The following is a 26629-nucleotide window of genomic DNA, read 5'->3' on the forward strand; positions in this document are numbered from 1 at the left end:
TAGAACTACAATTTATTATTAACTCTAATAGATGTAGCAGGGTAGTAATAGGTAGTTATCTTAAGATCTCACATATATTATCTCCTTAGTTCTTAAGGCTAATCTTTAAACCTTCCAAAACATATCTGATCACAATCAAGGTCACATAGTGCTGGCTAGGTCCCTGTGGCTCAAGCAGCTAAGGCGCCAACCACATACACCTGAACTGGTGGGTTCAAATCCAGCCCAGGCCCACCAAACAACAATGGTGGCTGCAACCAAAAAATAGCCAGGCGTTGTGGCAGGCGTCTATAGTCACAGCTACTTGGGAGGCAGAGGCAGAAGAATTGCTTGAGGCCAGAAGTTGGAGGTTGCTGTGAGCTGTGATGCTAGAGAGGCCAGGAGTTGGAGGTTGCTGTGAGCTATGATGCTATAGCGCTCTACCCAGGGCAACAGCTTGAGGCTCTGTCTCCAAAAAAAAAAAAAAAAAAAAAAATCACATAGTGCTAACCTAGGTCTGTATAACTCTGAACTCATGGGATTTTTTTGTTGTTGTTAGTAGAAAGATCCACAGAAATGAAAGTTTCTCTGCCATGATCATATAGTAATCCCTAAGTCTCCATTCTTACTGCCATAAACAAATGAGAATGAGAAGCACAACTTCTCTCACTCTGTATGTTATAATCATAATCATCTATATTTGAGTAGTATTTTATACATCCATAAGTTGATTTTTCACACCCTTTAATTCATTATATCCTTAAAATAACCAGGTAAGTTAGACTAAAAACATTGTTTTTATTTTCACCCAAGAGGGAAAACAATCTCAGGGAAATGATTTGTTTGAGATCTACAGTCAATTAATGAAGAGCCAGAATCAGAATCCAGGGCTTCTGAGTTTAAGATGTACAGTCATGATCCATCACTTGCCAGGTTGAATGTTGAAAAATGAAACAAAAGCAAACATACAATCTTTTGAAGTTTAGTAATATCAGCATATACATTTGTGGGATTTTGTCTCTCTTTCCTGAAAATATACTAGTTGTTTTAGTGTTAGTATCCAAAAATCTTTAGAAAAAGATCACTAAGTGAAAATGGTGAGAAACACAGTCACATCATTCTAAGTGTGAAGTGCATGAATAAGCTCATGATTGACATGTTTTTGGTGAAGCCAAGATTTTATTTTGAACTCATTTCTATTTTCAATGTAATGGAGTTTATTATTAGCATTTTTAAAATAATATTGTCCATATTTTGGTATTATATAAGTTAAATAGACTTTTTTCAGAGAAAAGTATCTCTTAATTGATTTTTATCTTACTTATTTCTAATGGAAAATTACCTTAATTGAAATGGAAAAATTAATTTAAATTCAATAAGAAATAGGAACCATTTAATAAATTCACCTCCTAAAAAACTTACTGGAATCCCTGTACATACTCATTTAATTCTACAGTGCCACATCTGGGAATATGGCTTAGTATATTTTGTACCCTTTGTTTGGCATAAATACATATTTTCCCCAAAGTACACCACAAAGATCATTGTCACTGAGAACAGAATGCCAACCATGAAGGTTTTTTTATACTTTAAGTTTCTTTTTCATATGGTAATGTGTGTTGTCATCTTTTCAAAACTCTTTCATATCCAATTCAGATCCATTTTTGACTTTAACAGAATCAGCAGACTTGCTTATGATGGTAAGATGGTATTTCCCATTGAAGACCTATTTAGCTCTGATAAGGATCAAGTCTTAATTTGCCACCCTATTCAAATGAGTTGAACCAACTGCTTTCAATAATGAAGTTATTGTATGGCAGGATCCATGCTATGTCAACCATACAGGCTCCCAACTTGGCTTCTTTTAAAAAGGAAAATATTTTTAGCTCTAATTCTTGACACTAATATGGCTGCATATATGTCTTTTTTCTTGGAACAGTTCAATGGTTATTCGGGACTTAACCTTGCGCAGTGCTGCCAGCTTTGGCTCTTTCCACCTGATTCGTCTACTCTATGATGAATATATGTTCTACCTAGTGGAACACCGTGTTGCTCAGGCAACTGGAGAGACACCCATAGCAGTCATGGGTGAGGTAAGAGAAGCTAAAAGAGCTATGACCCACTGGGCTTTTAAAAAAGAACCTGAATTACATTTCAACCTAAATATATTAATTATTGATTAAAACCATAGTTCTTAACCAAGTGAGCCTCAAACCTAGAAGGGGCTTTGAAGGTTTTGTAAGGGGTTCTTAAATTTCTCTGTTTATATGTACTTAATCAAAGGATTCTAAAATTATAGATTATATCAGGTAAAAGAAGCTTGTGGACTGTTTTGATATAATATATAGGTGTCAGTGTAAAAGAAAAGCATGAGAACCTTTAGACTAAAAAAAAATGACTTTTGAGTGGGAAATAAGAAAGATTGATGCTTTTGATAAGGCATTGCCAAGAGAAAAGTTAAATATATACTTTGTAGACTCCTGTTCCCAGTCCCCAAGAACAAAGTGAATTATTCTATTTTAAAAGGGTGATGATGATCACTAATAGGTATTTGTACACTTATTTTGTGCCAGGCACAGTTCTAAGTTTTGTACACAAAGCAAAGCTTTTTACACTTAACTACTCTTTGAGATGGGTTCTATTTTATCCTGTTTTACAGATAAGCACAGAGGTTAATTCAGAAAGCTAAAGCACAGAGAAATTAAACCATTACTTAGATCGGGCATCCTCAAACTATGGCCTGCCTAAGACATTTATCTGGCCCACGGGGTGTTTTTGCCACCACTGCCTGTCCTGCTTAGCAGCCGACTCGTCCCGGGGCCTGCAGTCTGGCCCTCCAACGATCTGAGGGACAGTGAACTGGCCCTCTGTTTAAAAAGTTTGAGAACCCCTGACATCAATTGTAAGTGGTGGAGACCTTTTTCAAACATGTGGTCTGTTTTTCAGACTCATGCTTCTCACCACTAAAGATGTAAAAAAGAAAAAAAAAATTCTTCTCCATAATCCCTGGAATTAATCAAAATGGCTTATCTTCAACAAGTGTCAAAAAGCTAAAAATCTAAAGTTAATATAAACAAGGGTTGGTTAATACAGGGGGAGTAGATGGAAATGTTCAAATGACTCAGCTCCGGCTCATTTTGTTAAACTGAACTGGGGATACTTTATACTTTGCTGGATTATTCTAGGTTAGAAAAAACTACAAATTTCCCAAAACAATAAAGAAAACATGTTTTTAAGCTATGTGTATGTGATTATTTAAATAAAAGGGTGAAAATAAATATGGATTGATGCTTTTCCTAGTTTAATTAACAAAATAAAAGCATAAATAATGAAATTTGTTAAAATACTCTGAGAACCTTTATAAGTAGTATAAATAAAATGCATGTCAAACTTGTTTAGAATGTTGTTTGAAATTTTTCTCTTTTTGGTTTTTTTATAATTTCTTGCTGTACATGTCTTTGTATGCTGTTGTTCAATGATGGCTGTGCTTAAATGATGCCAAATGTATATATGTGAGATTAAGCAAACATCACTGTAGCTTTTAAGTTATAGGCAGGACCTCATCTGACTGGAACAATATGACTTTCTTAGATTTGACTTCCTTTCCCCTCATTGCCTCTTTCATAGATACCTTGTTAAAATGCTCAATTGACATGTAGAGTAAGTGCTGTAAAATTTGTCAACTCTGGGTTTAAAATTTCAGAAATGTATATGCCTTTTAGTATATTTAATGCATTTGCCACATAGCTCATAGGCTCTGGGACCTCTTTAATGGATGAACAGGATAATGGTAACAGGGATTCTCATGAACACCATGTGGCTGGTGCTGGTGCATGGCCTTTGTTTCTCATGGGTCTCTAGGGAACACAGGCAGTGGGCATGAACCAACTAATCATCCTAATAGGGGTCCTTTCTTTTTTACTACATGTAAATTGATCCAAATGATTAAGACAGATTGTCACATGAGACAAGGATATATACATAAAATCTAAATGGAAAAGTAAGATAGAAATCAAGGTCTAACAACTAAGCATACTTCTTAATATCTTCCTTACTATCCCTTTATATAATTTATAGTAAAATACTTTGTGTATGCTCATCCATTACTCAGCCCAGTAGGCAAATTAAGGCTAATTTCGTGCATTTGATCTCTCCATATAGCACTGATTTCTTATATACCTTTGCTATCATAAATCTGTTGGTCATGGACAATATATCTAAAATTTCTTGATTCTTGGGAAAGGAAAAAGGAAATTTAAGATAGATGGAGGCTGTTTTCTTATGATCCTCTCACATGTAATCCTAAGCTTATCCTCCTTTGGTCCCTTGGATGACTTCTCTTTCCACTCACCAAATGCGGAGGTGCCTATATGCATAGTAAGAGCAACTCATCAGGCCAAGTTCCATTGAAATCCATAAAAATCACCATTGCTCTTAATCACAGTAAGTGGTTTTCAGTAATCAGTAAAACCATCAACCACAAAACCATAATAATTATCACTATTTATTGAAAGTGTATTAAGTACTAAAAGAAATTAAACCCTTGCTCTGTCTAATGACCCTTCCTCAATAAATGGCACCACGATCCTCCCTGTTGGTCTTGCCAGATACCTGGGTGTCCTCTTTTACCTGTCTTACCTTGACACTGGTCTCCAACTAATTACTAAGTCTTCTGTTTTCCAAATCCCTCAGGGTGCAATCAGTATCATTGTATAAAAATACAGCGCCAATGGTATTATTTCCCCCCTTAAAACCCCTAGCTGTCTTTCCCTTCTACTAATTAAGGAACGTACATTTCCTTTGGTACAAGAGGTCTTACATGATCTGGTTCTGATCAACCTCAGCCTCCCACTTCCTAGCCCTTCTGTTGCAATCACAGTGGCCTTTTCTCTGTTCTCATTCACCAGGTCTTTCTCATCATTGGACCACTTTGTAAATGGCTCTTTCTACCTGGAGCCCTCTGCCCACTTCTTTTTGTCCATTCTAACTTCTCATTTGATGTCTTAAATACCAGTTCCTCAGGGAGGCCCAGTTCCTCCAAAGTACATTAACCAGTCCTATTCTCTCTGAATTGTGCTTTTACTTTTTATTCTGGAACCCACACAATAATAGTTGCTTGATTCTTTGTCTGATTTATATAATTGAGGATTTACTGCTTGGAAATAATTAGGGGCTTTGAGTCAGAAGAACTAAATTCTACCTCTTACTCTGTCATTTATAGTGATATAATCTTGAGTGAATCATGTTCACTTGTGCTTAACTCCAAAATTCTCATCTCTGAGATTGATTTATCATTTATCTAACAAATATTTCTTATGCAAATACTCTATGCCAACCACTATAATGATTGGGATACAGTGATGAACAAAACAGATTTTGACACTGTCTTCAAGGAGCTTACATTTTAGTGGCCAATATGTGTTTATTAGTCACATACCTACAAGCTGCAAATTTTGTTAAGTACTTACAAGAAAATTAAAGAGATACAGGAATTCTGAAAGCTCAGGACACTTAACCTAGCCTGGCCAGGGCAGGAAAGGCTTCCCCAAGGAAATGATGTTTCAGGCATTGATTTAAGTGCCTTATATTCATTAACTTAGTACCTTACTACAACCAAAGAGTGGATACTGTTATTGCACCTATTTACAGGTGATGGAATAAGACACTGAGCTAGCAAGTACCTTGCCCAAAGTCCCATAGCTACTAAGTTGTGAAATCAGGTTCTGAAACCAAACTAGTGTGGCACCAAAGTCCTTGCTGTTACAGGGTGGGCTAGGGTTGGAGCCAGACAGTTCAGGTGAGTGAGGGCAAATGTGGGTAAAATAGTCACAGACTTTGCTGGGCATTTGTTTTGCCTCTATAGGTGCCTTCTTTGGGAGAGATGTCAGACAACTAAATACATCCAAAAGCAAGGAAAAAAGCTTTCCTTTTAAAGTAACTTAAGATGTCTTAGCACAATAACTAAGAGGATGCCGTGAAGGCTATGTTAACCAGTTTGATGAAAATATTTCAAATTGTATATAAAACCAGCATACTGTATCCCATGACTGCATTAATGTACACAGCTATGATTTAATAAAAAATAAGTAAATAAAGTAACTTAAGAATAATTAATATACCTTTTCATAAATAGGAACGCAATAAATGAATTTTTAAAATTAACATTACTTACGTTGTTTGAATAGGCAGAAGAAACGACATATATTTTACATGTAAACAAAATATACAAACATACAAACTTTTTATTTTTGCATTCACTGTAACACTATCAATTCTTGAAGTGAAGATTACCATATAACGGATGCCTCCCTTACCCCTTCACTCCTGCCAAAAGCTGGAAACAGCATCATAGTCCCAAAAAGTTTTCTTCTAGATGTCATTCTGATACTACCTTAATACCAACTAAGAAGGTATTTAAAGCATTTACAGTTACAAAATTTCATTTTCAAATTTTTGCCTAGATGATAAAGGAAACAGAATTTATTTACTGTTAAAATTTATATAATTTTTAAATTTATATTTAAATATTATAAATTTGCCCATAGGCTTTTTGGCAATAATAAAATTTTAAGAGTAGGAATAAAATAAACATGTTGCATCTGTTTGCACACCTGTCAAATAAGCAATTTTAAAAATCATAAGGCTTTCTAACCTGAAAAATTGAGCAGAAAAAAACATTCTTTTCAAATTTTATGGCTATTTAAAATATATTTGTAAGTTTATGGTATATATGATATATCCCTTTAACATATACATATCTTATTTACATGTTCACTGAAATCGATAAAATTTTGATTGCTCTATGAAATGATTTTCTGTTCTAAACATTTTATGTTTAATTTGGTAAATATACTTAAATTTTTATCACAATTATAATTACTTAATATTTTATTTAAGCCACCTCATTAGCCAACTTTTTGAAATAAAAGAAACCAATAGAGCTTTAATTATTCAGTTGTGAATAATCAGAAATGATAATATTTCTGTGAAATATTATAGAACACATAAGAATTTACCATCAAAAATATTGATTTTATCAAAATTGGTGTACTCAAGTTTTTTAGATGGAAAAATCTTCAAAACTTAAAATTAGAAAAGAGCAAGTTAGTTTTGGGGATAAAAATTCAATGAAGGGATTCATTTTGTAGAAATATAATCATGGTAAATAAGTGTTGATGCTTAAAGTAAAATCAAACCAAAGAAAACCAAATTTTAATGAATATTAGTCTTAGGCAACTAGGTAATACACTGAAAATGTGCCTGTGGAACAACTGACTTGTTTAATACAGGGTGTCCCAAAGGTCACCATAAATGAACAAGCTTATATTTTATTTTATAGTTTTAATATTTTTATATTCATATATCAACACATAGGGAAATATTCTGTAAAATTTTGTAAGGAATATTTTATAAGTAAAGATAAGTATAGCTACAATTTCCCATTTTCCCTATATTTATATGTGTGGTGACCTTTGAGACACCCTATATAGTATTTTGAAAGGGCTGAACTATATTTATGTAATATATATGTAACTATATATTACAAGTTCAGATAGTTTACAGTGAAAAAAATTAATCTTGGAACAGCAGTACCTTAGAAAATATAGGAAATACTTGTCAAAAATTATATTTTGGATTGATATTTATAATAAAGCTTATTATTATATGAATATTTTTCTAATTGAGAACAGGCCTTTTGACAATAACTGTGCTAGGCGTTTTATGTTCTTATTAAAAATCACCAATACCTTGCAAAAGATGCCTTAGAACCTCTGTTTCACCTGTGAAGAAAATAATAGTTGAATATTGCCCCAGATCAAAACCAGCAAGTGGTAGACTTTATAAAGTACGACTATCTTACTGAAAACACCCAAATGGGTTTAATCTGTATTTCAGATTTTCACCATATAAATTACTTGTACATGGTTTCTGAGTAGGAACTATGTGCAAACACACACACAGGCAGGCAGGCAGGCAGGCAGACACACTTGTTTCTCTCTCACAGGCTAAACCAGGTGCCTAGCACATATGCCTTTATTATTTTGTTTCAGGGCATCTTTCCTCTGTCTTACAGGATGCCTCCTGATAAGCCCAGCACCCGTCTTTCCCCCTTCCACTTTTATTAATAGATGTTCAGAACATGCAAACTAAATGGAATATTAGTCTAAGCAAATTGCAATTGGAAAGCTAAATCTGCCAGAAAACAACAACAACAAATTATACCCTTCAGCTCCTCTGTACCCACCCCAAGGCCAGACCTAAATCGAAATAATTTTTTTAGAATTTGTAGTTTGGTTTTAGCTGCAAATATGCTCATCTACATTAGCACACTTTCTAATAACTTGAAAATAAATTATGAAAGTGGCCCCCTGGAGAGATGTAGGAGGGCCTTCTATATTTTCGTCCTACAAGTTCTTAAGAATTGGCTCTATGGAAGCTGTCTCATTTTTCCTCCCTTCTTTTGGTTTGTCATTCTGTTCATCTCTCTTCTTGCATCTCACAAAAGAACCTATTGACTCAGCAGCCCAGGGCTACAGTCCTTTCCCTCTGAGATCCCTGCTCATTAGCTTCCTATACATGGTTTTCTTCCCTGCTGACTCTGGGCCATAACCTCTCCTCTCATCCTCTTCAGGGAATGGAGAGAATTTTGCTTATACTGTGGTCTAAATACAACCACACAGTAGATGCTCAGAAAATACTCATTCAAGGAAGAACTACAAAGGAATGATGGAAGGATAGACTACCAACTTGCCGGACTTCTTGTTGAATTTCATGATTGATATACTGGATTTCTTTATGCTGCAAAATAAATCTCCTAGACTAAGAAGTGCACTTGATCTCCTAGATCAAGAACTAAAATGGTCACTGTAAACATCAGGAGGGGAATAGCACACAGTGCTCTTCAGCAAAGCCCACCGCTAGAGATTATTCATTTACAAAAGAGTTGTCTGGTACTGCTGATGCTACTTGGGCAGTCCCAATTAGAGAGGAAGCTGTGTAAAAGATTCCCTGGCACAGAGTAGGCATGACAGCTCCACCTACTGGCCACTTTGCCACACTTATCCTGTGCCTAGCCCCAGTGCTTCTGGCTTTATGAGAGTGTCTTTATGGTAGGTTTGCTTTTAGCCACAGGTGAAGGTTATTGCTGGCCCTGCTGATAAAGAAATAGTCCTTGTTTGAGGAGATGGCAGGCTCCTGAGTTCACAGAAACTGATGCTGCTTTTTTTAATGATGGCATTGTACTAAAATAGACTGCGATAAAATGTCTTCAAATGAGATTCTCTGAGAATACGGGCCTGTGTAGTGAAAGTATATGGTATATGCATCTCAAACCTGATTTAGGTTTGTTGTAAAAGTTGTTTTGGCACAAAGGGAACATGTTTTTACATCCCTCTTCCCCTACTCCCTTTGTCTCTGCAGGAAATGATTTCTCAAAAAGAAAGGTGGTATAATCAAAACTAAGACGTACTGATGTAATAAATTGATGTCATGTTTTCCTTCTAGATAACACACATGGCCTCAACGAGAGGGAGTGTTAAGTTAGAAGCAAGATTCTTTCTCTTCCACCCATAATTTTATTTGCATAAAGTATATGCTGCCAGGCCCAACCCCAACATTTACAGGGCCCAGGGTACCATATGTCTAAATATTTTAAAAGTTATGAATCAAACTATAAATAAAATCTGTTATATCCACCTACCTTGACAAATTATGTCTTGATAACAACTTGGAAGGCTGAGTTTAAATATAAAATTTGCAGTCTCCTCCAAGTTCCATACCAAAAAATAATGACATAGACATAGCCAACCGCTGGTCCCTAGAGCACTTCATCACTCCCATTGTATAATGTGAATAGCTTTGTGCTCTTACCTGTGGACACCCCAGTCCAACGTTTAAGTTCTTTATACCCTTTGCAAACAGTTTCTCCTGTTTGCTATCTTTTTTTACCTCTAAAAGGTGGACTTGAGGAACAGACCTGCACAGGGCTGGAAGGGAAGTCAGAGTGTTTGGACAGGGAATTCCTAGATCTCAGACAAAAGGAGTCTGGTTTAAGGGCGGAGGAGGGTGAAAAGGAAGCACAGGCTCCAGAAAGGCACATCCTCTTGGCTCTGTGGATTCCTCACACTGGGAGAAGTGGAACAGCCATGAGAGACAAAGCAGGGTTCTCCACAGTGTGGATCTCCAGACAGTTTTTGAAACTACTTTTCTCTTCCAGAGCAACTAAGGCCTGTATTTTTGTTTGAACACCTCACTGCTGGCATTCTTACTCCTGAACGTGCCATAGAGTTTTGGAAATGATATACGAGTACACGTGTTGCTGTGTCCCTACAGGGCAAAAAAGCCTGAACAGTTAGAGTCATGATGTAAATATGCTGCCTTGTGTATGGAGTGGCTAGCCGCACACTTTGCCAGGACAGCTGGCTGGCCTGAAGGAGCAGAACCAACAGTGATCACAGAGCAGGAGCTGCTTATGTATGGAATAAACTGACAAATCTTGGCCATAGCGAGCTTCAAAAAAAACTATTTGAAAATACATAGAAAAGTACACATATAAAAGGATAACAGGGAACATTATTTCTTACAAGTACTATAAAATTGGAAATTAAAGTTAGCAAGTGATTTCCCTCAGATGTAAGCATCTGTACCAGTGTTAAATGTAAAATGCTATGATAAATTTGGTTCTCATTTGGTAGACATTTAAAGAAAATAATAGTGCTCTGTAACCCCTTATAATTGAGATTTCTCTATATCATCAAAAACATTCAAAATTGTTGCCATTACCTAACCCTTTTATGATCAATTTTATTAACTAAGGTTAGTAGACCTGAAATCATATATGACTGAACTATATATGATTTGCAAAGCTCAGAATATTACAAAGTTCAGGCTAAGTATAAAGTAGAAAAGATCAGCATCAGGTCAGAAAGTTTCAAATATGTACATAAACAGACTTCCTGGTTCTATTTTTTAAAAGGGTCCTAAAGGGGCCATATTCCTTCATTGACTTCTCAGAAAGCCAGGCAGGGAAGCAGTTAGTTAGGCCAAGATTTACATGTTGATGCTCATCTTAGCTCATCAGCTCCTTTCATTTGTATGATCACCCCCACAAAGCCAAACACAAACATACACACATACACAAATGCCCCATCCAAGCCCCGGCCAGCTTTTCTCATGGCATTTGCTTACTTGAGTCATAAATGACTTAGTCATTACATAAACTGACTTCCAGTTCCAACCCTGCATTGAGTTTACAACATAAGCAATCTGAAATCAAAGCGTAGGGTACACGCCATTCTTAGATTGTGCTTCCTCTCAGCTAGAGGCATTTCATTTTAAAATCACCATCTTATGGCTCTCTTACTGAATGGACTTGTAGGGTTTTACCTATAGTATTAGAACACTGGGTTTGGAAGACAATATGGAAGAAGTGCTATTTAAGGTCCTTTTGCAACTATCAGCATAACTAATCCTCATATTACTAGTCTCTTTCACATATGAGGAAATCTAAAACTCAAAATCTTTAAATTGTCTGGGATCACTGAACTGATAATGGTAGAGTTGTGATTCCAACTTAGGCTTCAGGTCCTTTCTTGTTCCTCCCATGCTGTGCTTCACACCTGCATTTGAATTCTACCTTTCCCATTCAATACCTTTGCAACCTGGGAAAGTTACATGTGTATATAAATAAACTATCTTCATTTTATTCTTAGTTTTGCTTATCAACAAACTAAGCATGAGGATATTTCTTCAAAGGACTATTGTGAGGATTAAACTAAGTCAGTAGGTTGGTGGGTTGGATAGTCAAGGTAGGTAGGTTCCTAATCTTTGTTAGATCCATTTCCTTCCCCTTTCCATAAATATATAAATATCTGGAGCTCTATATATTACTTGGGAGGACTGTTGTTTGATTGCCTTCCACCCTGAATTAGATGTTTTAAAACTGATTCTACCCTGACAATCTAAGTAATGTGTACAATTAGAGCATCATTTATTGAACAAGATGAACTTAGAAGTTAAAATTAATAAAACAGATAACATAAAGGCACATGAAGGCTTTAATAACACTTTATTGCATCTGGAAAAATAGCCTGCAGACAATTTTTGAATGTTGAGTCAAATGATTCTTGGAATTATAAAGAAACCAACAGCATTCTTTGGTATGTAGCCAAAGCGGTAATCAAAGGCAAACTAATTCAATGCATTGAAAAACAACCAACAGAATTAGAATGGGGAAATAAGTCAATTAGAAAAGAAAACGGCAACATTGGGGAAGAAACATCAACATAATTAGTTCTAACTAGACAGTCATAGCTAGACTTGAATAAAATCTAAACTAGTAGGAATGAATGAAAGGCTTATACTTATAAAATAGAAAGGATTATATACAATTAATGCACATTAAAAAATAAGTCTCAAAGAGACTTCTTATTCAACCATTAGACAGGCAAACCACTTCAGCAAACTTGCCCTATAACAACTAAAATGCCTTCTTTCCTAGAGCAAATAATTGACAGAAACTGGCAAATGTATACATACACACATATATATTTTTTCTTCCCTATATACATATACCTAAAGTTACCACTGCTGGCAGAACTAGCCTGTAATGTACCTCATGCCCCCCAAATGAGTTTTCCGAACATGCTTTCAACTATATGGCCCATTAGCTGCTGAGCACCATGGTCCACAGAAATGCTTGGGATAACATGGCTAAGTTTCTATTGTGCTGTGAACGCTGCCTGGCATCACTTCCTCCAGCTAAATGCAGGCCAGCACCTCTGTGCAACAGGGGTCTTCATGGAATCATCAAGAAGTGCCATCACAAGAGGGCTTTTCTTGGTGCTGCTTGTAGTGCAGCTGGACCAGGATGTATCCTATTCCCAGGTCAGTAACTTTAACACTAGAGTTGCTGTGATGGGCGTTCCTATTTTGGAAGGGAGCACAAGGCTGCTGTAGCCCCACCAGGTTTTGGTGTCCTCAGTTTTGATTTCTGCTGCTTTCTCTGTCCTAACTTCCTGGTGTATCATTAACAATTTCAGTTCTGTGATCCTGATAAAGTTTTCAGATGCATGTATGGTTTCAACAAGCCTAGATCTTGAATCCACTCTATAAAAACTTTCAAACAGGTATGAAGTTATACACAAAATTAAAAATCTCTAAATGAAAAATAAACCACAAATATCCTAAATGGCAAGGACATCATAAAAGATGAATTCATTTCCATATACCATTGACCCCACCCCATCCCAAGTGAAGGACACAAAACACATTGAGAAAAAAAAACTCCTAAACAGCTTGATCTGATTGCATGTATTTCCCTCAATACTAGGAAAAAAAAAATGAGTCAAATGGTTTCACTCAAGCAAATGTGACAATTTTCAAAAGTAGCTTAGGTATGTGTGATAGGCAGTATAATGGGCCTACAAAGATGTCTTTCTCCTAATCGCCAGTACCTGTGGGTATGTTAGGTTACAGATAGAATTAAGGTTGCTAATTAGGTGACATTAAATGGGGAGATTGGCCACCACAGCTCACACTTGTAATCCGAGCACTTTGGGAAGCCAAGGTAGGAGACTGCTCGAGGCCAATTTAAGACCAGCCTAAGCAAGAGCAAGAGACCCCATGTCTCCAAAAAAATAGAAAAATTTAGCCGGGCATGGTGGCACGAGCCTGTCTTCCCAGCTACTTGGGAGGCTGAGGCAGGAGGATCACTTGAGCCCAGAAGTTTGAGGTTGCTGTGAACTATGATGCCATCACTGCACTTCACTCTAGCCATGGCTATAGAGCAAGACTCTGTCTTCAGGAAAAAAAGAAAAAAATCAGAGATTATCCTGGATTATACAGGTGGGCCCAATGTATTTACAAGGGACTTTAAAAGTGGAAAAGAAAAGGAGAATTATCAGCGTCAGAGTGATAAAATGTGTGAAAGACTCGACCTGGCATTGCTGGCTTTAAAGGTGGAAGGGGCGGGGAACCAGGAAATGCAGACAACCTCTAGGACAGCGGTTCTCAACCTGTGGGTCCTGACTTTTTAACAATGAATACATAGGGGCATTAGGAAAGGTGAGCTGGAAAAGGGAAAAAAAATCTCCCCTGGAGCCTTCAGGAAGGACCACACCCTCCCCACAACTTGATTTTAGCCCAGTGAGACCCATTTTGGAGTTCTGACCTCCAAGATAAGATCTTAGGTTGTGTTGTTTAGCCTCTAAGCTTGTGGTAATTTGTTGCAGCCGAAATAGGCAGCTGGTACAGTATGAAAGCTGCCTCATGCTGAGTGGCGTGCAGCTATCACTTGTGGAGTAAAGGCTCTTCCTCCAGTGTACTGTTTTCCCTGGCTTCCTCCTCTCCTTGCCATTCAGCTCACTGTCAGGAACCCACCCTGAAGACTATCCTCCTCTGGAACTACTTCCTTTTTGCTTTTACCTGTGGAGAACTCCTGCTATTAAACTATCTCCTTACATCTCCACCTACCATCTGAATGGGAGCAAACTTCTCACTTTGGAAGCTTGCCCTATCTGAATTCCTAACACACATAACCTTTTTCCCCAATCTCTTGTCTTGCAAACTTCCGTGAATCCTAGGAAACGTCTTTCTTCATCATAATTTACAATATCAAACACCAACCTTTGTCTCTCTTTGTCTGTGTAGGCAAGCATGCAGAGAAAATGGAGGAAGATTATTCTTCACACTGATTTCTGTGTTTAAAAGCTGACCCTTGCTTTGAAGATCTGAATGGCCTTCATCATTTGATGCCCATATGCATGATTTGTGCTAGCTCTTAAAGCCTCTTCCATATCCTTCCAATGGCCAAAATCCTTACACCTACTTCCTTAAGGAGGAATCCTTACACCTTCTTCCTGTTCTCTTCATTGTTCGTGAGCTGGAGCAGGTCTTTTAGGGGCCTTGCAAACGTTCCTTCTCACCAGGGGTCAGCAAGCTATGGCCCACAGACCAAATCTGGCCCATCGTCTGTTTTTGTAAATAAAGTTTTGTTAGAACTATGTCACATTTATTGAACTCATACCTGTGGCATTTTTTGCACTATAGTGGCACAGTTGAATAATTGTGACAGTCATTATGGATCATAAAGCCTAAACTAGTTACTGGTCCTTCACCAGAAATATTTGCAACCCCCCACCACCATCACCCCCGTTCTAGACCAGACACTTTCTTGTTTTGTTGCCACCAATTGTTAGGCTGGGGTTGTTTGTTTTGTTTTGTTTTGTCTTTTTGGAGGTAGTTTAATTAACAATGATTTTAGATTTAGACAACTAATATTCTGATATATAAATAGTGGAGAGGAAGAAAAAGAGAGATAGGATATCTGTCTACCAGTAAATATATAAGCCGGACATGCTAACAGGATGATTTTCTGTAAGATGTAGTTTCTATACAGGATGTTCACCTGGCTGCCCAAGATGATTTGTCCTTATTAAGAGGATAATTATGTAACATGCAGTTCTTTCTGTGACTTTTCAGCGTGCCAGGATAGTGGAGTCAGATGGATTTCTGTATGTCTGTTATATAGTTCTTGGGAGATGATGATAATTACTATATCAATAATAACAATAATAGTGATAATAGTGATGATTTGTTCAGTACACAGGTACTAAGCTAGGGCCAGGCACTATGTGAAGTGCTTTAATTTGGTTCTTTCTAAAGAACTATTGAAGAAATTGTTACAGATTCATGTAAACATTTAGCAAGCTGTGGCTGTACTTACAAAAAATTATGATGCATGTAACATAAATGTGATTATGATGACTCCCTTTCCAGAAGGGGAGGTGTCTTTCTTTCCTCCCATCCCATTCCATCCCCATCCTGTGTTTCTTGGGCTACCCTTGTGATCCTTGCCTGTTTGCTGTCTGGGCTCCCTGGCCTCCTCTGCACTGTGTTCAAGCCCAAGCATTACAGAGCAAGGCTTGCCTCCCTCACTATGAAGTCTGCCGCTGCTAAGTCTAATGCACAGCAGTCTCTTTGTGTGCCTGGGAGCTGCACTTCCTCCTGCCCAGCAGGCTGCTCTCATGCTGCCTGTGCTGAGGGACAGGCATCACAGGCATCAGGCCTCGAAGTTGCCAGTCAACTCCTCAGCTGCCTGGCCACACCTCGGGATCACACTTGAGGTCTCATAGGGATCCTGCCCATAGTTGCCCCGGCTCTACTGACCAGTTGCCCACTTACACTTCATGGGCAGTTCTGGGCACAGTGTGAATTTATGATCTGCCACACTCCCACTGGATGCTTTGACCACATGTTTTCCTAGTCTGACGTTGTCCAGGGGTGCGCATCATGACCTCCAGGCAGGACAAGGAGGAAGTAGTTTCTAGGATAGGAAGACTCTCTTTCTGAAAACAGCAGACATGCTTTCACTTTAGTATATTCTAGTTTCTACTTCAGAATGTTCCTTATTAATCTGTTTGGCTGGCAGAATTTTACTTCTTGCCTACTCTAAAGGCCATATGATTTCTAACTCTAGAGTATTTTATAAATCTCTTAATTTGTATTTCTACTTCCATTTTTGGATCCCTCTCTGTCTCTTTCACTTTCTATCTCTCTCTCTCTTCCCCCCCCCCACACCCCCTTGCTCACATTCCTAAATTAAGCATCAAATTATCTGGTCTGAATTTGAACACCACCATATTTACTCTTACGATCTTAGACAAGTCAACAGTTTCGATCACTGTAAGATGAAATCTAAACTCTCTATCTTGCCAAATCCATAAAGTTTTGTGTCAGACTGAATTGAGGAAGTAAATTTGTTTAAAATGGTAAGTATTTATTCAGCCTTTAATGCACATCAGGCACTACAGTAGTCTCTGGGATACAGTTACACAAAGGACAAAGGAAGTCCCAACCCCCTGGCACTGCCATTATGATTGGGAAGACAAACATTAGATGACGAAATAATAACTCCTGCAGGTCGGGGTAGGTGCTTTGTAGGAGGGCAGCATGATGCAGTGATTGAAAGTGACAGGGGAGGTGATACTTCAGGTAGGGCTGCCAGGAAAAGCCTCTTCAGGGGAGCAATAGTGAGAATGTGACACTTAAGCCCTGTTTGAGAGAAAGCCCATCATATGTGTCCATGTGTGCTAAACCATGTGAGTGGTAAGACGTCATGCCAGTGAATAGGATCCCCTGATGCTTTGTGTAAGAGGGGAAATTACAAAACAATGTTTTCCCAATTTCTGAAGCTGTAACTTTATACTAATGTCTGTACTTTCTTGTTTTTAATCTAATGCTATTACTGATTTATACTGGTCTAATGTCCAGTCTCCTTGTCATCTGTCCCCTCTCTGATACTGTCTTCCTCGTGCCCACTCTGTCTTCCCTACCACTGTTTATCCTTTATTCCTGCTGCTTTGACCAGCTGCTCACAGCATAAACTTGCACAGATGACTTCCATTTCTAAGACTTTGACCCTCTGCTACTGTAACACCTTGTTTTTCTGCTAATCTACCTATTCTTTATAATAGAAGCAACTTCTGCTACTCAGCTCTGTGAAGAGGAATATTACCAAATTGATTTGATTGGACCTAGCTGGTCATAGTGCCCAGCACATAGTAAGCTCTCGATAAATACTGACTGAATGAATGAGTGAATGAGCTGATTTCCCTAATCTTACCACTCTTACCTGTAAGACTAAAATGGTTTCTCCCTTCTGATTTTATGTATTTTTGTTCCTCACCTCTGAAATGCATAAAAACCTTTACCTTCAGCTATATAAGGTATTAAAATCCTACCTCTTCACAGGATTTTTTAAAATTTTATTTTAAATCTACTCTATCTTTCTGTTCATTTGAAGCGTTATCATTGATGCCGTAGATACTTAGAGGCACTGAATGTCTTTGTGAGTCTTTGCATGTTGTCCAGCGCAGTGTGTAACAACAAGCACACAGCATCTGGGATGTAAAAATATTTTTGCTCATAACTTTCAGCTAAGGTGTTATTTTCTACCTTGGTTCAGAAGCTTAATGATAACTTTATATTGAGAAAACATATTTCAAAAGTCTCCGGGTAAACAAAAATAGAGATTTTAGTTTTGGTTTTTATGTCCAGCATCCTGAATAATCAAATATATTTGCTCAAATTAAGCTGACACTTTCTAAGGACTAAATTTGGATTGTGCAAGTTGTGTCACCAGCGTTCAGTAGTAACTAAAAGCTATGTTTCTCTTGAAGAAAGTTTTTAAATATGTCCATAATTTGGTTTTAGCCACTTGGTGTATGATATTATTGATCATCAATGGCAATAATAATTTAGTCACAAACTACTTTTAGAGATTCTCAACAACAATATGTTTAGAATCCTCACTGCCTATTAGTTGCAAGAGCTGGATATTTAGTGCTAGTATGCATTTAAAATAAATAAAAATCTTGTGTTATGTAAGTTGGAAATAAGTAATAAATGATCTTTCAGCTTTGGGCATTCTCTTTTTATAGTTGTAAAATACTTAAATAATGCCAAAAAATGGATAAAGAATCTCTTTGTATTTTTATTGTTTAAATTATATTCTTTAATTAAACCCTACATAGTTATATTGTGATTTGTATTTATACAACCCATGTGATCAGGAACAACTTCAAAACTTCAGCATTGATGGTATTTGTTGCCTAGTGGGACGTACCTGTAAAGTAATGGGGTAGACTTTCAAACAAACACACTAGTAGTTACATGTCCAAGAGAACCCTGGTCCCTTTCTGAGCAGTCACCTAGGAAGGCTACACTCTTGTTCCAGAAGTACTGCCATGGCTCTGTGTTGTTTTGGAATGCTTCTTTTTAAACAGCCTCGAAATGCTGAGACATAATAAAGAGTATGAAATTTATTTTGGTGAGTACTCAGCAGTCACCCCGGGACCAAAGGCATTGACTGAAGTGTGGAGGGTTGTTTGGAGCCACAGTCGGATAAAACAAGTTGGGCTTTAAGTGATGCATAAACTAACTCTCAAAATTGATTGTCAAAGAGGAATTCTTGAACCTTAACCTTGGAGTAAATGTGTAAGCTGCAAAGGTGGCCTCCATGGAGAGCAGTACTTGTCTAGATGGGGGAAAATGTGTGTATGTTTGCAAAATAAGATCCGTTTTATTACATTATAGACATACCTTATAGACGAAAAAAATACTATCATGGAACTCTTTATAAACAAACTGATAAATGTAAATAGAATTTCTATCTCATCCTTTGTAAGTCTGTTTCTGATCGTGACTTACTGATCATGATCTGATTATTTTTCATTTAAAAATGCTTTGCAGTTCCATTTCACCTTTCTCTGATTAACTTTGTTACCTCTACTATTCAATTTTTATTTTGGTGTATCTATTTTTGTTTACCTTGAAACTCTCAAAATGTGTTTTGTCAATATAAAATTATCATTAAGCTTCTGAACCAAGGTAGAAAATAACACCTTATCTGAAGGTTATGAATTGTTCCACACTGTTTTAAGCTTTTTTTTTTTGGTCTGCATTCATAATGATCTAATGATCAGATACCTTCTTTTTTCAAATGGAGACCCTATTATGTCTGCAAATAAGAATATCAAATTACAAGAAAACTGTTTCAAATTTAAAAATTATAAAAATAAGTAATCTCAACTTCAAAGCTTCCATTATATTTTTTATTTTTACTAATAAAAGCTTTAAAAATAGAGTTCAACCAAACTGCTAGACCATGTTTCTCTAATGTAGCCACTCCAGGCGAACTCATCAGCCAAGCCTGGGGAGTAGACTGATGTGTCCTGCTTGATCAGGCCTTTCCAAATTTACTTCATCACATCCACCTTCATCCAGGTCATTCACCCAAGCCCACATCTCTTCATTGCTGAGTTGAAATAATAAAAGGTAAAATGGAAAATGGAAGGCAGAGAAAATTGCTATCCTTCTGCAAAAGAGGCGAAGACAGCTAAATTGTGACATAATTTAAACTGCTCAAATTCCACAAGTTTGATTGCAAAATCATGTGACCCATGTGATTAGAGATCAAAATGGCCACTAGTTTACAGTTTTAAAACGTCATAGAGTGATATTCTTTACTGCACACTAATATAATATTATTTTATTCTGCCTGATAGTAACTAGTGCACAAATGACTGTTGTTTTGCAGTTTGGTGATTTAAATGCTGTGTCTCCTGGGAATCTGGATAAAGGTAAGAATTGAACATAATGTACATGTTTAGGAACTTTTTTAACTGAGAAATTCTTACAGAGGAGTATGTAGTATATGTCTCTAGCACTCTGATTTTGTGGAAGTGGTGTACAAATCCTAGCTAATGACAGTGGTGTCTTCTGGAACCCTTCATTATTTCTTCACATCTCTTCATCCCTATGCCTTCTTTATGTGAGGTCTATTAAGTGCAGAGTTGAGTTTAACTTTAGTTATAAACTCTTTCACCCTTTTTGCCTCAAGTTCATTACAAATAACAAGAAATTATTTCTGACTGTGGCCGTCCAAAGAGAAGTGATAAAATTGGGCCAGACATTTTTCTTCAAGGCCCACCACGCAAGAAAAGATTTCATAGCCTGCCGATCTCACCAATTCACACTTTTCAGTGGAAAAAGAACTCAAAGATGACAATTAAGTATAATGTAAAAGCAAGATCATTGGAGAGAGAGATGAAGAAAATAACAAATATACTTCTGAGATTTTAATGCCAGCATTGCTATTCTAATGTATGGTATAATATGATGTCATGATATTTATTCCTGAAGAAACTCATCATGAGAACCACATGATAGAAAGAACAAGGAAAGCTTGGGGTACGAATCCTGTCCAACTTCATAAGCAGAGCATAAAAACAGTTCTGTTAAAAATGACAGTACAGGTTTTTAAAACACACAGATTTTCATTAAACAAATAAATACTGCCATAAATAGAGCTCTTTCTTTAAAAGGGGGTAGGGGGAGGGAAGGTATATTGAGGTTTTAAGGAATTGTTATGGTTATTGATTTGTACATGAAGACTGGAGAGAACTATACAATTAGCCCTTCCAGGCCAAAGTCAGTGGGGAGTAGGAAGGCCTGGGGAGTCTGCAGAGAGGTACAGAGCTGTTCTCCAGGGCATGCTGCACTGAACTACCCAGCAGCGTTCAGCTTCTGTGCCTTGGTGGTAAAAAAACGTTAATATGCTAGGGAGTGTCCCATACAAATCAGCATCACTGTCACATTAAACTCCTGTCAGTCTCTATTTAACAATTATGCATGCCTTAATTCCCATTTTAGTAACATATAGAGCAGAAAAAAGGAAAATTAAAAAATTACAGCTGAAAATATTGTTGCAGCAAATGTACATTGTATAGATTAACCAAATAACCTTTAGAAAAACAAATCAATGGTGATGCTAATTTGCAATTTTGGTACAAGAAAGGTGGCAATTGAAACCCATGTACCACAGGTAATACACTGACACCAAATCCTCCTAGCCACATTTGGGGATTTCATCTCTGAGTTCCCAGAGGTACATTAGGAGTGAAGTTACTCTGCCAAAGACCGAATCCAGGCCACTCTTCTTACAGTGCTGAACCAACGTCCTTGGTAAACTCCAGCAGCACCTAACATTAATTTTTGTGTACCAAATTACCCTAATCTCATGTAGGGTCCTAGGAATTTTTTAAAAATCTGTATAGCAGCATAAAATGTCTACAGAATGGCATGTGTTTGTCCAGAGAAACTGAGGAAAAGGCTTTTATGGATTGCTTTTCTAGGCTATCCAAAGGAACCCTATCACCCAGAAATGATGGGCCTAAGTAAAACTAACCTGGAATATTTAAGTTTGGTTTGACAAAGATACCCTGTTGGTACCAATGGAACATTTAAGTACTCATCCCCACTCTCTCCTTACATCTCTACCTGCTTGAAAATGATTTTGTTTCCCTTTCTGTGCTGCCTCTTTTATTATCTTGACACCTATTTCCCAGGCAGGGAAGTTAGTGGTGAGAGAGCTGTGAAACAGTAGAACTTGGCCTCTCCTTCTTGACATGGCTCTGTTGGTCTTGTTCAATCCCAGACCTGACGTGTGTTGAAACATAGTCAAACTGGCTTACTAGGGGCTAACATTTGAATGTGAAATCATACTCATTTTCTACAAAATGAGGGTTTTTCTACCTGATAAAAAAAGTGCTATTGGCTTTGTATAAAAATTTCAAAGAATACAGAGAATTTAAAACTATAAAAAGTAAAGCTTCACAAGTACAACCTGTAAGAGACAATATTGCCTTTACAAGTCCGTGTGAAGATCCTTCCAGATTTGGTTTATATGTTACATACGCGCATAAACCAAATAAGTATCATACAAACAGGTTTCAGTTCTACCCTCTTGATGAAGCAGATGTTTACTAAAGGTGTCCCTTTTCCCCCACAGTCCCCTGCCCTTGCCCTCCGGATAAATATGCTTGTTCTGACAAACTCTAATACTATCATAAGCTCATTTTCCAAAAGCAAAATTGTAACTGGATAGGATAGGTGCGCTGAGCCGTCTTTGTACCTCATCTAAGGGTGCTTCTTTGTTCTATTGCCGAATAACTCATTATAGACATCATTGTTAGCATGTTAAGCTCTTTAATCACAAATACCTGGTTTCTCAGACCAGGTGACAGCACACTGCACAGCCACCTGTGGAGGCACTTTTATTCCTGGTCACTTTTCTCTGGAACCTTCTTTGCCCCAATTAATAATAAGAGAAGAAAAGTCAAGGGACCCATTTATATACAGCACTGTATTAGCAGAGATTTCTGCTGTGGGTGTCTCTGAATGTTAAAATTAGACTCAACACTGCTTACAATGAGCCCAACCAACTTAATCTCGCTGTAGAGGTACTTGTTACACCCTCACTGTGTGTGATATGCCACAGAATAGACTAGGATGGAGGTTCAACTCTGTTTATACAAGCTACTATACTAAAGGAAATATCCAAAAGTAAGTGTGACGTATGTACATATACAGGGTGGCCATAAAGTTGGTGTGTAAATTTTAAATTGTACGCAAACTTTATGGATACCCTGACACACACACACTACATATACTTAGTTACATGAGGTGTATGATGTGTTACGTGTTTGTCTTTTATTGGTAAACCATAGAACATGTTGAGATGAAGTAAAGATTTTTAAGGCAAGAATACCACTGTTTAAAAATTATTGCTCATGAAGAGATAGTCTCAGTACTCTTGTAAGAAGAATTTACACAATAGTAAAGCTGTGTGTGTATTTTCTCTCTCTGCTATACTTCTAAATTTTAATGGTGCATACCAAAAAAATTAAATGGCATTCCATTATAATGATGCTTTAGTTAATATAAAATGTATTACAATTTGTGAATAACAGTGACTAATTTCTAGAAATGAATACCAGCTATTAACAGTATCACTGTTGCCAGGAATGGAAATTTACTGCTCATTTTAAAACTGATACTACTGCCTCAGTCTTCATAATTCTGTATAATAATAATTAAGTACTTTGGCCATTTGTAACATTGATGTTTGCCCAGAATTCTCTATAACAGTTCCTGCTTATACATGGCAATAGTTATGAATCAGCAAGGGCTCACCTACATTAAATCTAGCACAGATGAAATTTATACTTAATGTAGATTTTTGGAGGAAATAAAAAAATTTTTGGTTAACATTTTCAGCCCAATACATCCCCCAAAAGTCAGCATAATCCATTGAATAACACAGATTGTGCCACTATATAATATAGATGCTTTAGGAAATTTCAAAGGTCATCTTAAAAGAGCTATTAAAGTATCAGTCACAAATTGCCAAAAATAGTGTTTTCTCTGTTTGAAAGACTTATAGGTACATCAATTCAACATTGATATGAGTAAAATCTGATGAAAGCAAAACCTACAAGCCTTTGAAAAGAGCCAAGAAGTTGCTTTCTTAATGTACTGTATAGAAGTGCTTCTGAAGCGCATGTTAGTTGCGATTTTCTGCCTTGTCTTGTGGTAATAGTCTTGGTATTATTTGTTTGTGTAGATGAAGGCAGTGAAGTGGAAAGTGAAATGGATGAAGAACTGGATGATTCTTCAGAGCCTCAAGCCAAAAGAGAGAAAACAGAGCTGAGCCAGGCATTTCCAGTGGGCTGTATGCAGCCCGTTCTTGAGAGTGGCGTGCAACCAAGCCTCCTGAATCCAATTCACAGTGAGCACATCGTCACAAGTACTCAGACTATCAGGCAGTGCAGCGCTACGGGAAATACCTACACTGCAGTCTAAAGAATATTAAAGCGTATTTTTCCAGCTTACATTAACCCTGTTGATATTGGGCTTAAGTTGAAAATTTAATAAGCCTGAAGGTCGACTGTTGTCAAATTCTATCTGTGCTGAACATTACCTTTTTGGAGTTGTGAAATGGAATGGGTGTATGTATTTTGCCAGGTCTTTTTTTTTTTTAACATAAACAAATTATTTGCCTCTTAATAAGATATTTTCCCCTTAGTTTCAGGTGTCAAGAAGGATTTTTACAACACTTAATGTCAATGTTTTTGTTTTCTTATAATTAAAAAGTAATTTACATTTTTGTAGCTTAAAATATTTTATTGTTGATTTGTTAGTCTTGGTGTATGATTTCATGTGTAAGTTTTTTAATTAGATGCACTTCTGTGAAATATCAAAAGAAATGAATTTCTTTGATTTACACTGGAGGCATGCCCATTTGGCAGCAGATGCATCAAATTTGCTTTTGAAAGGTGCTTTTCATTGGACAGAACCATAAGACACTATTTTGATAACATTTTGGAGTATGGAGAGAGAATACAGAACATTTTTATTATAGTGCTAGAGGATTGGAAAGGTCATCTATTTTTCTCTGTAGAAAAATTGAGCTGTACATTTATTGGTTCAGAGTAAATGACAGAATTACAAGAGATTATGCTAATATGTACATAATTTGTGTACATAATTATTAAACCATGTTAACAATGCAAGCTTCCGTTAAACGTTGAATTTCAACTATCATTTGCATACCAATTCCTCTGTTTAAAGACTACTGATTCTGTATTTGGGACCACTGCACAGATGCATTCTGCTGTTAAGTGGGGCTGTTGTAGTTAGATACTGAAGCTGAAAAAAAATGACTTGACTTTTTTTTTTAAGTGTACATACTACTTATGCTGAGCTGGACATACAGGAAACCATTCCATTTGGATGACTTTCTTTTATTCCAGGTCTTTTTCCTAATAGTAGTTCAATATGCTGCTATTATAAAAGAAAATTTATAGAATGCAAGGAATGTAGCAACCTGCATAATGTTATTTCCTTCAAAAATATTTCCTGGTTTCTAAAGTATGTGGATTTAAATTTTAAACAGAACCTGAAGGCAGTGTAACTGGCACACCTCACTGTTACTTATCCCCAATTCTGTAGGATTTGGATAGGTGGCTGGATGGACCATTGCCATTGAAGAATGTACATCAGGGATCATCGTACCTCGGCTATTACATGGTGCCTTAAAACAGAACTGAAGCTAAGGTTTAGTAAGGTTTATTTTGTTCATGTGAATAACTCTTCAATCCATTCGACAAAGTGTGCCTGTCATTTTCAGATTCCTGAAGTAAGGACAGGTTACATGTTCTTCAAAGGAAATTTAAGGAAAACAAAGCAAAACAAAAAGACAAAAATTAGTTTCCCTGTTTGAGTGACCGTGAACCTATTTTTTATTCTAGAGCTGAATATTACTTGATTACAAATCAGATTGCTTAAGGGTGTGGAATAGCAGGCTAGTTTTAATACCAACTTGTTACATAAAATCAAATATGTTTTAGACCATTCTTATCTAGTTACAATCCTAGAAGTTAACAAAACAAGCAGGTACTTATCGAAGTGCATCTTTTCAGTCTAAATGTTTGTCTGTGTGTCTAGGTGTCAGTGTGTCCACATGCACACACGTGAGTGCCCGTGGGGCAGGAGTCTGCTACAAAGTCAGAAGGTTGAGATCCTAGGGATTATACACCCATCCCCATTTTAATTTGCACGAAATGTCAAGGTTCTTTTAAGCACTCAAATTATTAATAAAAACAAAAAAGGCACATCCATTCATTTAAATAGTTGTAAAAAACTAATCAGCATAAATAAATAAAGCCAAAAAAAAAAAAAAAGGAAAGCACAAAATGATTTACAGTCTATTAATAAGGCCTATATTAAACTCAAGATGTTTATCTTTCCAGTTATATTGGGGCGGGGGGGGAAGGGGAGGGGTTAGAAAGAAGAGGGTGAGCCAATTTGTAAAGTTAGAGATACCAAATGGCTAATTGGGTAATATGCATCATATTTAACTGTTGTTGCTCAATTGCCTCAGACTACTCAAATAAGATCAACAAATTTTCTTAAGTAAAATTTAAATGTTTTAGATGTAATTTTTTAAATTAATTCAAATTTTATATTATACAACTCAGTCATATATTTGGAAGCCTTCATCAGCATCCTAACATCACCTTCATCTATCTATCATTTAAATGACCATCCCCCTTCTCCTCTCAAAAAGGCAATGAATTTGCACCATCACTCTCTCTCTCTCTCTCTCTCTCTCACACACACACACTCACACACACACACTCACCCACACACACGGTAAAACAAAACATTCACAAGCTGCAAAAGATCATGTATCTACTTAATTGTAGGAACATTAGGAAATGTTTACAGGTAAAATTAGCATCAAAAA

General features: G+C 36.8%; 1 protein-coding gene across 1 annotated transcript in view; it reads left to right on the forward strand.

The window, feature by feature from the left end:
- Nucleotides 1–24420, forward strand: part of RFX3 (regulatory factor X3) — a 160355-nt gene extending 135935 nt beyond the window's left edge. Inside the window, exons 14-16 of the mRNA XM_023508836.1 lie at nucleotides 1919–2072; nucleotides 20078–20120; nucleotides 23945–24420. Coding sequence (XP_023364604.1) covers nucleotides 1919–2072; nucleotides 20078–20120; nucleotides 23945–24183 — 436 coding nt within the window. The 3' untranslated portion in view covers nucleotides 24184–24420. The remainder of the gene's footprint in view (nucleotides 1–1918; nucleotides 2073–20077; nucleotides 20121–23944) is intronic.
- The last annotated feature ends 2209 nt before the right edge of the window (nucleotides 24421–26629 follow it).

The sequence above is a fragment of the Otolemur garnettii genome, unplaced genomic scaffold, assembly GCF_000181295.1.
Source record: "Otolemur garnettii isolate 467f Iridium unplaced genomic scaffold, OtoGar3 scaffold00006, whole genome shotgun sequence".
Taxonomy (NCBI): Eukaryota; Metazoa; Chordata; class Mammalia; order Primates; family Galagidae; genus Otolemur; species Otolemur garnettii.